General features: G+C 49.2%; 1 protein-coding gene across 1 annotated transcript in view; it reads right to left on the bottom strand.

Moving 5' to 3' along the window:
• The window catches only part of LGR6 (leucine rich repeat containing G protein-coupled receptor 6), a 149,791-nt gene that overhangs the window by 82,618 nt on the left and 49,436 nt on the right, over positions 1-17,737 (bottom strand). Inside the window, exons 2-3 of the mRNA XM_072844634.1 lie at positions 14,485-14,556; positions 3,372-3,443 (exon numbers count right to left, since the gene is read on the bottom strand). Coding sequence (XP_072700735.1) covers positions 3,372-3,443; positions 14,485-14,556 — 144 coding nt within the window. The remainder of the gene's footprint in view (positions 1-3,371; positions 3,444-14,484; positions 14,557-17,737) is intronic.

Consider the following 17,737-nt stretch of genomic DNA (forward strand, 5'->3'; position numbering starts at 1 on the left):
CAAGATCTGTGGGTTTTTTTGTGGAGATTAAAGTGCAGAGAAAAGCACATGACTGTGAGAGTGGTTATACTGGTCCTAAGGGAGCAAGGATCTGATCTGGATGGGGAACAGTGCGGTGAGCAGCCTGTGGCTTGTGTGACCGTGAAATGCAGTGCTCTGCACAGTGGAGCTTCATGGCAGCCCCACAGGATATGGACATAACTGGGGCCAAACTTATGCTCCCCAGTTACCCAACACACTTCTGTATGCTACATGAGGAACACCAGTTTACATCAATTTACAGCTGGTTACACTCCCGCGTATTTGTGTAGTATCCATAGTATCCATAATGACAGTATCCTATAAATCACTGCAGGTCCCCATTAGCCCCAAATGCCTCCTACAGTCTTCTGGGTTGAAGCTTCTCTTCTCAGTTTCAAAGTGCCAGGTCACATGGAGATCTTGGAGAAGCTGGCTCAGCAGGGGTGTCTTGCCATCAGCAGGCTTGGATGGGGGTGGAGAAACGCAGCAAGGGAAGAGGGAGCTGAGACATGGCTTGGGAAGAGGTTGAGGATTTGGTCACTCCCAGGGCGCAAGGAGCAGGGTAAGCCAGCACCACAGTCTCTCTCCAGGCTCTGCTCTCCACTCCTGACCACAACCAGACTCTGAGGGAAGGTGTAAGGTACTCTGCAATGGGCTGGGAAGGGACACCCTGCTTCCAAACTCAGTTCCTGCCTTGGTTTTTCCAGCCAGTAAAATGGCAATAACATCACCTTTCCCTACTGGAGGTTTTGGTGATTTTATTGTGCTGCCAATGAGGTTGTGGTGCTGCTGTGGAAGGCACCCTGCACTCATGCTCCTGTCTGGAGGAGGTCAGAGGGGAGGCAGAGTGACCCATGACTCTTCAGCAAGCCAGTGCCAGGAAGGACACTTGTTCTCCCCAGTCCATGGGCAGATGGAGCAGATCCTGCAGAGCTGCTGCTGAGCTGCTGCGGAGTCACCAGCCCCAACCAGGTCACTGCTGCAGTGACCTGAAGGACCTGAATCACAACCTGAAGGAAACACATGGTGGCCTTCACCTGCCTTCTTCAGCACTTTGTGCTTCTCCTCAGGATTTTCTCAGTAGAGGAAATCAGTGGGAGTTGCCATCCTTGTCAAGAGCCTTTCCAATGTGATTAAGCTTGATGCTCCTAAGGCCTGTCCTAGCAAAATTTCTAGTCCCGTTCCAGCAAATTCCCAGGGACCAGCCTATCTTTTCCATGTCTCTCACTGCTGGCCTCACTCTCATCATGACAGAGAAATAGGTGAGGGTGAATGATTGCTGTTCCTGGAGGGTGCAGGGACCTGCAACTGCATCCACCAGTGAGCTCACTCCTGTGGAGCCCATGGTATCATTACAGAAAGCAATCAGAGCATCTCCTATAGCAAGAGCACATGACAGGCCAACACACCCCTGCAAACCTGGCCAGGAAAGCATCAGAGTCTTTGGAAAGTGAAATGCTCCCAGTGAAATGAGGGCTGGCAGTGCCCCTGCTTTTAGGAAGCAGGAATTTCTTTAAATAAGAGGCCCATGGCAGGGTCTGGATGGGCCAGTCACTGAGCATCAGCCCTTCCTTCCCTGGCCTTGCAGCTGGGCTAGTCCTCTGCATACCTCCATGGGAAAGGTTAGGGGATTAAAGTAAATTTAAGGCAGCCTTGCAGCCGGAAGGATTGGTATGACAGCCCAGTGCCACCCTGTGTCACTGGGCACAGCCTGGCTGAGAGCAAGGCAGGTTGTCCTGAAGCACGAGGACACCAACTTCATCTCTCACAAGACAACCTGGAGCAAGCTTCTCCATGCAACCAATTCCCAGCTGGAAATGCTCTGATCCTTCAAGCCTCTCCTTACAATGTGGTCACTCATGAACATGTTCCTCCTGGTGCTGCCCCGTGGTGGAGCACACGCGGTGTCCATGACCCCATCTGCGTGCGGGCAGTGGGGCGAGAGAGTATGCTCCTCTCTTTCTGCCACCTGCAGGGAGCTGTGCTGGCTCCGGAAGGGAGGCACTGCTCTTGTACTCTGCATCAGTAGTTACCTGGGCCTGACACAAATAGAAATTGATCAAAAGCGGCTTTAAAAGCTCCTGCGTTCCTGGAGTAGAAAGTTCCTCTTGTTGAAATTGGGTGGGAGAGCTGCGGTTTTTCCTCAGTTCCTTTGATTTGTTGCCTAATGCAGGGGATGGATAAATCTCTAAGCCCTGAGATTTAGGGCAGGATTCATACTTTACATCTTCAGAAGACGTAGTAAACAGCCCTATACTCTCTAATCCTGGGAGCAGGTTTGTACCTGCTCGCTCTGTATAAACTGGACTGGCTACAACAATTTCACATTGCGGCTGAGTTCAAAACATCCCCTTGGGGATGAAATGTTTATTGCAGGAGATTTTTAAGATGGTTCCTGAAAGAGAAAAAGGGACTCCCACCTCAATACCCCGCACAGACCCTGCTGTCACATGGATGCAAAAATGCAAAAACCGGTGTGACTGCGCATGCAGTGAGGTACCCTGGCCCGTAGGAAAATACCCTGGGGAGGAACTTGCTGGTTGGTAACCTTTGTCACTCAGACCTTCCCCACTGGACAGGCAGAGGTGGGTGGCCTGCCCACAATGTCAAGAAAGCCTTTGTTTACCAGGGCTGGCTGTTCCCAGGTATGGCCTGATGTCTGCAGTGCTCCTGGACCCAGCTGCACTTATCCCTATTGCCCCTGTGGGTCAGGCTGGGCTCAGGCTGAAGTCAGACTATCCAAGGATCCCACCCTTCCCAGGCAAAGACCTCTCCAGAGCCTTGCAGAAGCCTCCTGGGCCATGAGGAAGTTTGCAGCAAGGGCAGGCTGGTTGCAAAGAGGCAGCTGACCTGGGCAGAGCACAGGAGCTTTCCACAGTAGCTGCCAGAGTGCAGATATCTGGACTTTCGGGTTGGTCCAACCCAGCCCCAAGATGCTGCAGCAGAGCAGATGGGGGCCAGTTTGGGGTCTGGACAACACATCTGGGGGACACCATGTCAGGGCATTTGGTGAGTTTTATGCAAAATGTGAACTTCTGAAGATTCTCCTGTGGTGTGTTTTCACACAGCATGGACAGCTGTGCCCTGGAGGTGACCTGCTCATGGTTTGCTATAGCAGAAGCAAAGAAGCAGTGTAGGGGCGGGGGGAGGTCCTTGGGGTGGGACATAGCTCCCCACTCACCAAGGGGCACATTAACCAGCATGGGTTTAACAACTAACACCACACCACCTTGTAACTTTGCATTCCTCTCTGGATGGCTGCAAGACGCATTGCGTGGCCAGTACCTGGCACGAGGGGCTGGGGAAGGCAGGGGCAGTGGTGGCTCTGCAGAGGGGAGTGAGTTACTTACAGAATCTTCAGGCTGTAGAGGCCAGAGAAAGCTTCCCCTGGGATCCTGGAGATCTGGTTTCCAGAGAGGCGTCTGTAGCGAAAAGAAGAGCCAGTAATGTGTCAACACTGTAATGACAGTCCCTTGTCTGCAGAGGCTTAACAATTCATGCATCTTGCCACAGCCCCCTTGGGGAGGAGGCTGCGGCACCTGCAAGCTGAGCTGTGGCCAGGCAACCTTTGCATATGATCCTCTTTTACAGCTTGGGGAACAGGCAAAGAAATTATAGCTTATTACTCCTGCCAGACCTGAATCCAGTGTTTTAAGCATCCAGCGACAGCTCATGGCTGAAGTAATTCCCTGGATAACTGCAGAGGACTCCACTCCATGGAAATTACAGCACAGGCTGCCTGTGAGAGGGACCTCTGCTTGAGGGCACTGACCAGCCTACAGATCCTGCTCTACACCAAACATCTGACAGTGAGGGTGGAGCAGGGAAGAGCTACCCTCTGCTTATGCATGGTCCTGGGAGGACTGTCTCTAAATCATGGACCCTTATCTGTCCCTTTTGTCTGCATATGGCCTGTTTCTGCATCCTGCAGGTTCTCCTTTGTCCTGTCCATCAAATCCCACCTGATTTACTTCCAATCCCCCATTCCCCACCCTGCTTTGACATGTGTGATCACAGCTAAGGCCCAGCTCCTTCAACACATGAGAGTTTGGTATCACTGCTGTGAGGAGAGACCAGGGAAGGGGCTGGAGATGGGGAGTACCATGCAGGTGCCACAATAGAGCCAGCTCATCTGAGTATGGTTTGTATGGTTTCCAAATCCAGGACAGAAAAGTCAAAAGTGGTTCTCGGGTGAGCTATAACTGGAGAAAACCGTAGGAGGGAAGACAAGGATAGGGACAGTGCAGCCAGGGAAGGAGATGAATGTGAAAAGATGGGAGAGGAAGACAAAAGTGAAGAGCAGCATCACAGAGGAGAGTATCACCATCGGGGACACAGCACAAAGACCAAGGGACAATGTTCAGAACTGGCTGAAAGAATTTATCCAAGGAAACATGTGGGATTCACCATTGTACAGCATAATCTGATCAGACCGCTCAAATTTTAGCAAGCCCCAGAGCAGGCTGGGGCATTAACAGGTATTTTGATTTTTCACTGACATTGGAAACTGCATCACTGTTGCCATCACTTTCATTGACGAGGACAGCAGTCCTGAGAGACCATGGTGGGAACTTGCGGTGGAGCCAGGAGTAAAGTCCAGGACTCTTGAGTCTAGGCTTGACCTAAGGAGAACCTTCTCCTGGTTCTCCCATGAGGACAAACGTGGACCAAGTTCCAATGCCCATCAGCCAGAAATCATGAAGACAGGTTCAACAGCCTGATTAAGACCCCAAATTACTACTGTATTTGTGCTTTACTTTCTGATACCCAAGTGGTTAAACAGATGTCAAGGCTAGACTTCTCCATAGTCACAAGGTAAGAAACTTCTTGTTGTCCACTTGACTTGGAGTGGAATATTGCATCTCCCAAAGGAGACAGTGAACATAGTTTGTGACCAGGCTCATCTTCAATCTCTCAGAAAGTCCAAACCAGGCCCAAGAGGTTGGGGACAGATGCTGGCAAGCCTGTTGTATTAATTTAGCATTGACAAAGCCCGTTTCTTTTTAGATGTTTTGGCTGCAAAGGAGACAGGTGTCGAGGATGAGCAGCATAATCCAGGCTGGAAGCAGAGTGCATTGCAGTGAGGACTCTGCAAAGGTCATGGAGAGGATCTGAGCTGTTTTGGGGAGCCACACTCACTGGTGGCAGGGCAGGCATGTGCGGGTGCCCGAGCTCTCTCCCTCCCTGTCTCTCCCCTCGGGAATCTAGCGAAAATTGCTCCCATAATTAGGCCTCCGACAGCATAAACAGCACAGGGTCGTCTCTTTAATGTGTGTGAGCAGGTTGCAACCTGCCTCCCTGCAGTATGCAAGCTGCCTGGCAAGCTGGGCTATTTGTCACTTGGGGGCTGTGATTTGGGGTAATTGCTCCTTTTGATTGCTGATTTCCACATGGGAGGGAGTGTTGTCCAGGAGACTGGAGTGCTCGCCTGGAGGAGAGGTGTTCCTGCATGGCATCCTCAGCCTGCTCCCAGCATCTGTCCTACTAGGCTGCACTTGCTCTGCGGAGGGCTGTCTGTCCTCACCTCCCTGGAGCTCCGGTCTGCTGCCATGCCTTTGCTGGCAGCAGTCTACATGTATTCACAGTTAAATGTGCCTCTCGATTTGTTTCCTGGCAGCTCTGCACCTTTATGTTCACTTTCCTGGGTGTGTTTGAGTGTTTGCCAGGTCCCTAAATGGATCTGGGACCTCTAGGATTAGCAGGAGAGGAGTGTTGAGCTTGGATGGAGCCCAGGCTGGGGCTCCTGGCCTCAGAACAAGGTGGCAGGGAGCCCCGTGTGCTGGTGGGACACGTGCTGAGCCAGCTCGTGGCATCTCAGCACCATGGGCAAAACCGAACATGAGGGGAAAAACAACTCTGCGGGAGATGCCCTGATTTCACTGGGCACCATTTCTGGGTAAATTTAGAGGCACAAAGCATCCTGCAGCCCCTGGAAAGGCAGCCATGCCCCCTTGTTGCTGCTGCTTCTGTCCTTGGCCTTGCTACACTGAGACTATGCCATGTCCCTGGCTCACTTCTGGTCTCTGGGTCTTCTCTCTCTAGCTTTACCTCCTCCCTGCTGCCAGGGCAGCCTAGCTCTGCTCCCCAAGGTGTAGAGCTCCATGTCGAGCCAAGGAGCAGGCACAAAGGGAGGCACCAGCCACAACCACTTCACTCAATCCACCTCCCAAGGCAATTGCCAGTGCCGTTGGGGTCTAAGATGGGCTCTGCTTACTTGTATGCATGCAGAGACTGGGAGGTGGGACACGTCTGTGTTTGTGCACGCAAGCTGAGGTTTTGCTTTCCTAGAGGGATACATGGCCGGGATGTGCACACAGGGTCTGGAGGCATGGGCTTTGGAGGTTTGCTATACCTCCCAGGACAGGAGCTGCATGATGCTGTGAGTGGTAGCCAGGTGTCCCAGCCAAGGGGGCACAGCTGTCCCATCTCTCTGGAAGAAGACCTACTGGTCAGGAATGGTCAGGTCTTTTGGGGTGTCCTGTCCAGCAGGAGGAGTGGCCACTGGGAGAGATGCCTGCTTCCATGTCGTTAGCTCCTGTGCCAGATTGTGTAAGAGACCCAAGAGACGAAAGTCTCCCTGTGTGTTGACCCTTCCTCTGTCCGTGGTCACTTGGCAATCTCCCTAGTGCTTGGTTCCACCTGTCCCTCTCACTCAAACTTTTCAGAAATCTTCTGGCCTGGCAGACAGACACCCGTTGAACACATCTCCAGAAGCCAGATCCCACAGGAAATTCACCGAAATAGTGAATTTCTATTTAAAAGGGAACAATAACATTTGAAGTGATGCTGCCAGTGTGAATTCCCCTGAGACAGTTCTTCATTTGCTCCTTCTGTGGAGAAGACTGAAGCAAATAACCCCACCAAGAAGGACTGAGAGGTGGCATTCCCTCGTACCCTAAGCACATAGCGGGAAGAGGAGCTTCTCTTGCAGGGGTGAATATCTGGTCCACAGCACATGAGCTCTGCTCCAAGTTAGCTCAGGTCTCTTTAGGATAAGCAGACTTGATTCAGCTGTATGCCCTGCTGTCCTGGAGCTTACACTGTGAGATAGGGTTGGGAGAAGGGGAAAGCTCTGGATTTAAAGTGACCGATGGAAGAAGGAGAGAAGGGGCAGGTGGAAGGGGAGGGTGGGAGCTGGAGTTGGCTGGCTTGCTTTGGAAAGCTTGTGTGTTTGGTGGATTTTAGATTCTGCTCCCCCCCCTTCCCCACTCCTGTGATTTCTGGGAACATTCCTCTAGGCTTTGATGTGCATTCCCAATACACTCCAAGTTGGAACAAACTCATGGTTTACCACCTCATGGCTGCTGCAGTTCAGTTACCACAGGCTCCCACCCCCTCCTGTATCTTGGGCTTCTTGGTCATGCTACAACTTCCATGGCACGCCCAAAGGCTGTTTGTTGGGCATGATCACTCACGTCATGTGCTCAGGCAACACGATGATGCCCTTATCATTCACATTAGGAGGCAGGAACATTGCCCATTGGCAGGACAGGACAAACATGTGTGTCCATATCCCAGTGGAATTTTCCCCTTGCCAGATCTTTATTGAGCATGTCAGCCCTCCCCCTTTGATCTCCTGCTCTGGTTCATTTCTCAAGCACTAACACTGTCAAGGCAGAATCTGTGCCCAGATAAATTCTCCACGCTCCTGTCTAAACAGTGTCATCATGCCAAGACAGTGCCATCCCCTGGGCGCACAGGGGACCAAGGGCTCCGTGTTATGCTTGAGTTTGTTCTCGTGCTGGTGCAAAACAGGGATGAAGCCAATTAAGTCATGCAAGTGAAAACATGGCACATTTGAGAAAAGAGCCAGGCTTGGACTCTCCCTTCCCACACAGGAATCTGCAGCTGGTCCTAGTCTGGTATCACCTGGAGGTGTCTCTAACATGGTCTTTATTGCTTTGTTCCATCCCTGAGGAGGAGACTATGCAGGCCTGTTTCTAACTCTGCTCTCCGTGCCCCCACCGAATGCCTGTTCCAACTCGATAGATTGATGGCATTCGTTTCTTTTGTTTATGGTCCTCAAGCCAGTTTTCAACCCACACGAATGTTCATATGCAAGCTAGTTTGGATTCATTTGCCAAGTAAGATTTAGTAAGACACAACTCCTTAATGAACAACCCAATACAGGACACTGAATGCCTTCACTCCATCCCCTTATATTATAAACTCTCAAGGTTTTCAGGGGAGATTTGTTCCCTCCAAGCCTTCAGAGCAGTTTTGACTTTTGACTCTCCTCTGGGTGCCGCACTTGGGGTACCCCGGAACAGAGTTAGTCATTTGGAAGGCAGTTTTCAGGAAAATGGGGGCCAGCTATCCTCACTTGCAAGGATTTTTCAAATGCTGAACACTATCCCTAGCCTAACTGGAGTAGAAAAAGAATTGAAATTTTCACAACATTTTGAATTTGACTTGGGATCCTTCAATAACTTCACTTCATTTTTCAACGTGGAAGATGGAGAACCCCCTAGAAGGCCTCCTCCCCTGTTCCCACCTGTACTTTGGCCAACATCTGTCTTTGCACCATGCCAGATTGCACCTTCGGAAGGCTTCATGAGAAGAATTATCCTTTAACCCTCTCTCTGCTGTTGCCCACCCACTGAATCAACAACCAGTGCTGTCCTCTGCCAAGGAGCAATGTCAACGAGGAGGACAGAAAGTCCAGGGCTAGCTCCCTTGTTGCTAACAAGTTGCAGAAGCCACAGCAGTGTGCTCCGTTGCAGCATCCTGGTACCTTCTCAGACACAGGAGCTAGGCAGCATCCTGGGGGAACCATGGTGCCCAGGCACTCAGAGGAGCTGCAGCTCCTCACCTACAGCCATCTGGAAATGGAGAGCTGTGTCAGGCAAGGTGGCTACCAAGGAAGCAGTGATGCTGCCCCCAAATCTCAACATGGCAAAGCAAGGTCATGGCCCTATAAGCATTTGTCTCTCTGCCAGAGACCTCTGGAACCTTCTGTGTCATGGAAACCCAAAGCTACTCTTCTTGGAGTACCCTAGTCCAGACATGTGACTGCACTGAACCAGGAAGGACTTTTCACCATGGTGCCAGCACACTTGAACATCACCCAGAAATGTCAGCACCCCTTTACACAGCAGAGCTATCACTCCAGAAGGAGTCATGCCCCAAAGCCAGAATTACTGCAGTGCTGCCTCTCACAAGAATGAGATTGCCTTGGAGTGAGACCCTGTGCTGGACAATACACCCAAAGATGGATGTCTCAGATGTCTGGGAGCTGACATGAGTGCTGGTGGGTGCTCCACCACCAGGCAGGGGCACACTGCAGCAGTGCTGGTGCTCCGTAATCTGTGATGGCTCCACTGGTCCTTGCACCTGCATGCGAAGAGGAGTGGGAAGGGGGTTTCTGCCTTGGTGCAGGGGAGGAGGAGAGGGCTGCTGTGTTCACATTCCCAGCATACACACTTGCATTTTATTTCATTTTGCTTTTATGCTGGTTCTTGGCCTCCAGTCCCTTGAGCTGCAAGAGCTGCCTAGGAAAGGGAATAGCCTGCAAGGGGAGGCCACGTTGTGGGTCCTGAGCCTGCTGTGCCTGCATTGATGCAGAGGCACAGCACTCCCCGTGATGGTGAGTCCCTCTACCCTCGGGGCCTGAGGAGAGGCAGGTGAAAGAGCCAGTGGCTGGGAAGGGGTCTGATCTTGCCGCTGTGCCCCAAAGCAAGAGGTGAATGGCAATGAACACCTGCCTTTGGCTGCAGTTTCTCTTCTTGGCACCAAGCACTCATGTTTGGATTCAAAGCGCGGTAACAAAGCCCTTGCTGGCGAACACATTTCAACATGTTATTATTCCCAGGCCGGCTTTCAAGATCTTCTTTCTATTCCTTCTGTACTGATTGCTCTTGTTTCTCTTGGCTCCCAGCTCTGGCTTTTCAGGCTTCATTAACTGGAATTTATTAGCAACTTTAAACAATCTTCCTGCTGCCAAAAAGAGAGAAAGAAAGAAAAGAAGAAGAAGAAAAAGAAAGAAACAAAGAGGAGACACACTAAACTCTGGGCTGCTCCCTGCCTGTGTGAGGCCCAGGTCTGAACACCTCTGTCACTGGAGGCTTTCTTTGGAGGGAAGGACCGGTGAGTGCCTGGGCTGGGACTGTGCCTGCTCCCGGCGCAGCCTCTCCTGTCTCTGCGCTGTTTCTCCGCTGGAGCTGGAGGCTGGTGGTGACAGAGGAGAGCACAGACTGATGGAGAGCCGTCGGAGAGGAGTCCTTGGTGGTGTTGCCTCTTCCAAGCTTGCTGAAACTGGAGAATCTGGTCTCTTGGCAGCCTCCGAGCATGAGCGCTAATTGCATCCGCAACACCTTCCTGAGCAGCTTGCAGTAAAACTAATGACTAACAGGTCCTGGCACACCTGAGAGGCCCGTTCTCATCACTGGATGGATGGGTAAATAGAGGCACTGGCAGGGAAAATTGCTTTACCAAGACCACACAGTGAGCGAGCAGTTTGACCTGGAGCAGTCCTGGTGCCCTCATCTGTGCCCTAACCACAGCATTGCCTCTGACCCCTTGGGGGACACAGCCATTTGGTCTCCAGAGGGAGCTGAGCCAATGCAGAAATGTCCTGTGGGACACAGCCTGGCTGGACATCGTGGTGTGCCCTGGGTGATTGCTTCACTGTTCTCAAGATTCTCAGGTACCACCCTGCTCTTGCTTGCTCCCTGCATGCCCCCACCCAGCATGGGTGCCTGCAGAGGACTGACATACTTGGGGCTCAGGTGGATCCAGCAACCTGGATTCACGGTGCTCCACAGCAGCCTGAAGGGTGTGCAACATGGCACATTTGTCCTCAGTGTCCATGGGACACATATGCTTCATCTACACCCTTTTGCAGCTTTCTCCCCCCTTCCCAGTATTCCTGTTCCTCAGTTTAACCCCAGTTCCATGCACAAGCTGAGCCTTGAGTCCAGCTGATCTCTGACTTCCATGAAACTCCACCTTCATGGGGAGCCTGAGATGGTGCTAAAATAGAGGCACAGAAAGAAGAGGAATCATAAAATGTGTGAAACCCCAGCTCTCCTCCAAGCTGCTGTGACCCTGGGCTACTGGGACTAGATCTAATGAGAGAAGATTGGCAGCAGCTGAGCAGGAGAGAGGAACTGTGAAGAGCTCGTGGAGGAGGCAGAGGAACATGGACTTTCTCTGACTGTCAAAGAAGATGACGGTTCCAGATCACATTCATATGTGTTCAAGGGCCAGGGGTGTCAAGAGTTTCTGGGATGTTTCTCAGCATTAGACCAAAGTAAAAACATCCATAACATGTAAGAGTTTCCAGGGGACCTGAAAAGGAGATTTGAAAGTCTGTGTTGAATTTGGCAAATATTTTTGGCTGAGGAACCTGTGATTTTTTTTCAGAATGTTCAAGCATCTTATTTAAGTCATCTTTGTAATAAAGCAAATACCATTTGAAATACCATTTTCTTTTCAAGTTTCACCCAAAGTTAAAAAATAAAGGTTAAGAAGTAACCTGAAAATGAAACAAATTTTTTTGTTTCAGGTCAAGGAACTCTTTTGGGTTGACAAAAGCCCCAGAACATCAGTTTTGGTTCACCTTGAATTGAATTTTGCCAGTTTTGTCCTCGGTGCATCCTCCAGCCTGTTACTTACTCATTTTATCAAGGATGTAACAGGGAATATAACAGGGTATGAGGCAGGCTGGGGCTGTAAGGTCACCCAAAATCCATGGAGATGAGAAGCCTGCTGAAATGTTTCCATCTGACCGAAGACAGGCACTTGCAGCAAGGACGGGCTGCAGCAGAGCCCTTTTCTTCATTGTCAGCCCTTCTCTTCCTGCAGAGCAGGCAGGCAGGCATGTCTTCCTCCTCCCCAGGAGGCACTAACATTGAGATACGCAGATTGTCCCTCATTGCTCAGCAGGATTTTCTGGTCTTCACTGACTCAGCATGTCCCAGGATGGGCAGTTCTTCCATGGGGGGAGTAGACAGAAGGCTTGGTCTCATGCGCTACATGTCATCCCAGTAGACCCAAGGGAATATGTTCAGAGTAGATGAAATCTGCAGAGATTTGAGCTGTGAAACCTGAACAAACTTCTATTGAGGATGTGTAAACAGGCAGGATTTGTTTGCTTGATTCTTGTGCATGTCCCATCACAGAGGGTGATCCCATCCCAAATGTGATGGTCCTGATGTAATGTTTTGGGATGAAAGTTTGGTAAAGATATAAGTGAAAAGAGCAGGGGAAATGCCAGGCAAGTTGTATTACTGGTCAATGACAGTCCTATGAATAATGTCTATACACACACTGTCCCTGTCTAGATGCTGTTGTTGAAAGAATCACTTTAGATTTCTGATAATATACAAAAATCTTTTCTCGCTTGATTTCATATCAATTTATTGATTTCCGTAAACAGCATTACTATATTCTTGCTATCAAATTCAAGCATGAACTTGGGTATGCATAGATATATAATGATGCAGTTTCCAATTCTTCTCCTAACTGATTTTTCCTAGTCAAAATACCTTTGCTTTCCGAATGAGGGCTTGTGGCATTTTGAACCTCTAGTAAAATGTTCTCTAACAACTTCCAATTATTTTTCAGATTTTCCTGTTTAAATTTTTCCTCTTTGTCTGTTTCATTCATAATTATTTTTGGCTGTGGGAAGCTGGCTCTTTTGGAGCCTATGAATATTTATTCATTGCTGGTTGAGACTATTCTGTTTGTACATGACATGTAATCGGACACGACTGCATGCAGCAAGACAACTGTTAATTGTATACAACAGAGTACGGTCTCTGTGTGTGAAAAACTGTACTACTTCCATTGCATGCTTTGGGTGTCCACACTTCAACACAGATGTTGACAAAATGGAAAGAGAAAGGCTACAAGATGGATGCAAGGTCTCAAAAACCCCACCTTCTATGGGTAGCTCAAGCTCCAGAGCTAAGGAAGGATAAAAAATGACTCCTGCTCAGTCTGTACATGCCTAATGGGGAGGGGAGTTTGGGTAGCTGGGGTCCTTAAAAGTCTAATGAATAGAAGCTATAGACAGATGAAGATGAGTTGCAAGACTGTTTGAAGTTAAAACCCTATATTATGATTTGATAATTATCAGATTTGACCTGTAATGGGAATAATGAACAATAGTATCTGGTTTGGTCTCTTTAATCAAGACTGAACGTTCAGAGAAGTAAGTTTGTCTTTGCATATGTGTGTCCACATACTATGTACACTTGTCTGCAAACTCTTTTCTAAATGCACAGACAGGACTTTCTGCTCATTACAGTGGTGCCCAAGCACTGCACACAGTCATACAGTGCAGAGGCTCATGTCAGTAAGGTGTTAGGCAGGTCAGCACCACAACGTGTGCACATCACTGGCATTACACTGTAGTACTGCATGCTGATGATTCAGGGTTGCTCCACTGCAGAGCATGTGGGAAAGTACATCTGGGAGGTGAAAATGCCTCCTTTCAGGGCAGTGAAAACACCTTTTCTGTAGGAAATTCTGACATTTTGGAAGCTACCATTTTTGAAATGCCAATGTCGTGTGTGGCGGTGGCTGGAAGAACTGATTCAGTAAAGTCAAAGTGTTTCATTTAGACAGATTAAACTGTAGTAAGTTATATATACAGTAAGTTTACAACACATACATCAAATGCAGCATTAATATTAGTATTTCATGTGATGTAATAATAGTGTTTTGAAGAAACTGCATTTTCCAACAGAAGCTATTGTGTTGAAAGGAGCAACAGCATGAGAATAACACCTGGAGGTATTTCTCATGGTCAAGTGGAATAAGACCATACAGGTGCAATTTACCCATGCAGAAATGGCCAACCTCAATCTTCTGCCCCCCCCACCCCCCGGCTCCCATTTTTGGGGCTCCCAAGGGATTCCAGTGGTTTCTAATGCTGGTGGTTAATTTTCACACTTTCAGAAGTGGGGCCACTCCTTCACTGACACACAGCCACATGCAGATCCCCAGGGAAAGTGATTGCTGCTGTGTCTGAGTGTGCCTGCTCAGACCGCGATACACACTGGTGCATGGCAGGACACCTCAGCCTCTGGGGCAAATCTTTTGGACTTCAATTGCCCGGGCTCATTGCCGTCTGAACTGCAAAGTGCCTGGGAGCTAAGGTGTCTCTGGACTGCAGGAGGCTGTGAGGGGTACCCTATATGCAGAACGGTAAATGAAGCTCCCTGTTTGCTGGCTCTGCTCCAGGGTACAGTGTTGATTTTTGCATAATGGATTGGGTCCTCTTTTGTTTTGACTTTTGCCACATGCACCATCTTAGCCTAAAGGTAATGTCCTCAATCAAATCCTACAGTTAGAGTAGCAATTAAACCCTCTCCCAGTGTGCAGCCTCCTTCCATCTCAGCCTGTAGCCCCAGTAACAACACTGGGGCTGGCTACTGGAGCCACAGGCACCCTCTCCAGGTGTCCCCACCTGCCACCTTGACCATGCTCTTCCCGGCGCGGTCGCTCCATACTTACAGCTCCTCCAGGAAACGCAGGTGATGGAGAGTGCTGGGCTGCAGCCGGCTAATGTTGTTCATGCTCAGATCTCTAGTGGGGAAGAAAGACAGAAGTGTCTGATCAGTCATGCTGTGGTTTGCACAGAATAAACCCCAGTGCCAGGCTCTGTGTCCCCTCTCTGCTAAGAGGGAAAGCACTTCAGCGAGAGAATCCCCTGCAAACTGCATTGCAGCATTAGCACCTTATCACAGCCCAGGCTCTGCCTGCAAAGGGATGAAGAGGACTAACCAGGGAGAGACACTTGCTCCTTCAGGGCGGTCTGCCTGAGCTTCTCCAGGTTGTGGAGCGAGTTAGGACATTTCCTAACAGCACAAGGAGTATTAGTGGCTCACAGGTTTTGGAGAGTGAACAGGAAGCCCAGTGACTCCGGACTAGGACACTATGTCCTTGCGCCCAAAAGTATCTTTCTGTGACCACTGGCCATGCCAGACACCACAGGGAGCTTTTCCAGTGCATCGATAGACAGCTACTTTTGAGGAGAGAGCGAGCCATGGAAGAAGGGGTACACCCTATTGGACAAGCCCGCTCTAAATTGGAAAAACTAGAGGAGTAGCACCAGGAACAAGGGCTGGAGGTTGGCTCCATGGGTGAGAAAGTCTGAGTTTAGGCGTTGGAAGGAATCTGTCTGATTGTGCTTGTCTCAGTCTTTGTCATCTCCAGCTAAAGGCTCACCTCCTATCTGCTTAGGGTCTGACAGACCCTCACAGAGGAGACTGTGCCACAACCCAGGGGGACCAGGGGGTCTGCTGAGTCTTAAGCCCTTAGCACATTACAGAGTCACTGTGAGCTGCCAACTGCAAGAGCTGTCATCATCTTAGGATATAAGAGTAGCAAAATCTGCAGGAAATGGTGCATTAGACAACCTGGTAGTTGGAAAAAACAAGGAAGCTTCTGGGCTATGAGGCCCTTCAGGAGGTCTGATACTTGATAGCTGCAACCCTGCCCTCATGAGCAGCTTCACATGAAGAAAACGGTGCTTGCTACCCATGTCTAGAGCAAGCTGTGTCCAGGTGACTGCAAGTGAGCATCAATTTTTACAACTATGAGGAAAGATGAGGTGGAATTAAAAGCTGGCATGGTTAAAGCCAATGGGAATGGATGGGCCATATCCCCTACCAAGCAAAACAATCCAGTCAAATGCCATCTGAGGCGTTGGGTAGACTCATATGATGAAGAAGGGGCTATTTTTGATCATTGTGTATAGACAGGACACTGCTTGGCTCTTTCAGACTGCTTGACTGAGTGGCAGAGACAGACAGGTTTCTCTCTTGTAATGTGGGAATAAGGAGGTACAAAACAATAATAAAGTCATTTTACTTTACTCTTTCCCCCAATAAGTATCATGGACTCATGAGCCTAAGGAAGGATGTGACACCCCGCCTCCCCACCCCCCCACCCCCATCTCCCCAGTATCACCATTATCAGTGGGAATCTATCTTGGTGTTGGACAAACGCATGGAGGAAGGAGGCTTGTGCCAAGGACAAGGACTGAAGCATGAAGGAGAAAAGTTACCCTCAGCAAAACCTAGCCTTACAAGAGGGACCTCTCTGAGCTGGCTGCCATCTGCACAACACACTGTCATTTGAACTGAGATCCTGCAGACCCAAGACATGAGACTGCAGGTCACATATCAAATGCCCTAGAGCATCACAGGCTGGCTTTGGGCTCTGGGTAGGAAATTGCTTCAGTGGAAAAATAGGTTTATTGAAAAAATTACTCAAATTTCTTTGTATTCTTCAGTGAGAAATTTCCCCAGTTCTGCTAGTAAAGAGGCTGAAAAAGTTTGGGGGTGTAGGCTTCTTAATTTTGCACCATTTTCTGCAAACCCCCCCACTTTCTGTCCAGATCTATTTGGCATTGGTGGAGGCAGGTTACACTTGGAGAGGGTCTAAAGCCTGCCTTAAACTGTAAAGGAGATGTGTGGAGATGTGTCCTGTGACAAAACTGTGCAGTTTGAGCCCTATTTGAAGATACTCCTGGCAGAGTTTGTTTTTTTTTCTTTATAACTTTCTCCTCTCTGAAGAAGTGGTGGAAAAATTCCCAAAAGACCTATGAGAATTTGAAATTCTGTTTTCAGAATGAATGCAAATATAAAGTTATTGTCTGCATTGTTCTGTGTGCAACGTTGCATTCTATATTTGGATTATGCTGAGATACAACAGAAGGGTTAAAATATTATTTTGTGCCGCTTCTATTTTTATTTTTAAATCCCTAACGGCAGTTGCTACTTAGCACCCATTAAAACATCTTTTTTTCCTACTTCAAAGTGTCTCCTGTTTATGTTGTAATGAATCAGTCTGATGTTTTGACATGTTGTGAAACAATGTAAAAATAACGAAAAATAACGTAAAATGAAAGACAATGAAACAAAACACAGTTCTGAAACAACCAAGATCTCCTTGAAATTTCTCAAGTTGCCTTCTGCTGGCAGTGTAGGGAATACTCCTTGCTTGCCGCAGAGTACACTTTTCAAACCTTATTGAACTGCATTTTGGGTGCCCAGCCCTTTCCTAGGCATGATGGGGACAGTGCCTGTTCCACACCCCTGGGCAGGCAGGGGTTGCAGGGATGCACAGACCCTCAGCATCAGTCATACTCAGCAGCACATCAATACGTGGCTGGTGGTAATGGGGAAGCCGAAGATGTTTTGACCCCTTCTTTCCTCCCCCTTGATCAATAGCCTGAAGAGGAAAAAAATACACTCGTTTCTGAAGAAATCTTCCAAAAGGCAGAGGAGAAATACCATTATCCCATCACTCTGACAGACTCACAGGTCCACCTTGCATGACTTCTCTTTAAATGCCCTGCTCCCCTTCCTCACTCTCTTGCACCACTGGGGCTCCTGGCCATGGACAGGTCTGAGGGAAGGGGCTCTGTCCCACCATCTCTTGGGGCAGTGAAGAAAAATCCAGCCTGGATTTCCAAGGCTATTGCATGGGGAACACTTTGGGTTATTTTATTTAAAACTCACTGATGTTTTGGGTGTTTAGGTGCTCTGGTGGTTTGCAGTCCTACAGGACTCGAGTGCAACACATCTGCACTTACAATAGTGAAAAGAGGGGGCCCATAGGGCAAACCCTGGTAGTGGTCTGCTAGATAATGAACAGCGAAGCAAATATGGTGCCAATGACTCAGCTTTAGGACTGTGTTTACTGTTAACTCTCCAGCGTGATATCCCATGGGGGTCCCACACCAGCTCCTCTAGAGCAG

This window comes from Ciconia boyciana, chromosome 23, assembly GCF_034638445.1.
Source record: "Ciconia boyciana chromosome 23, ASM3463844v1, whole genome shotgun sequence".
NCBI classification, from domain to species: domain Eukaryota; kingdom Metazoa; phylum Chordata; class Aves; order Ciconiiformes; family Ciconiidae; genus Ciconia; species Ciconia boyciana.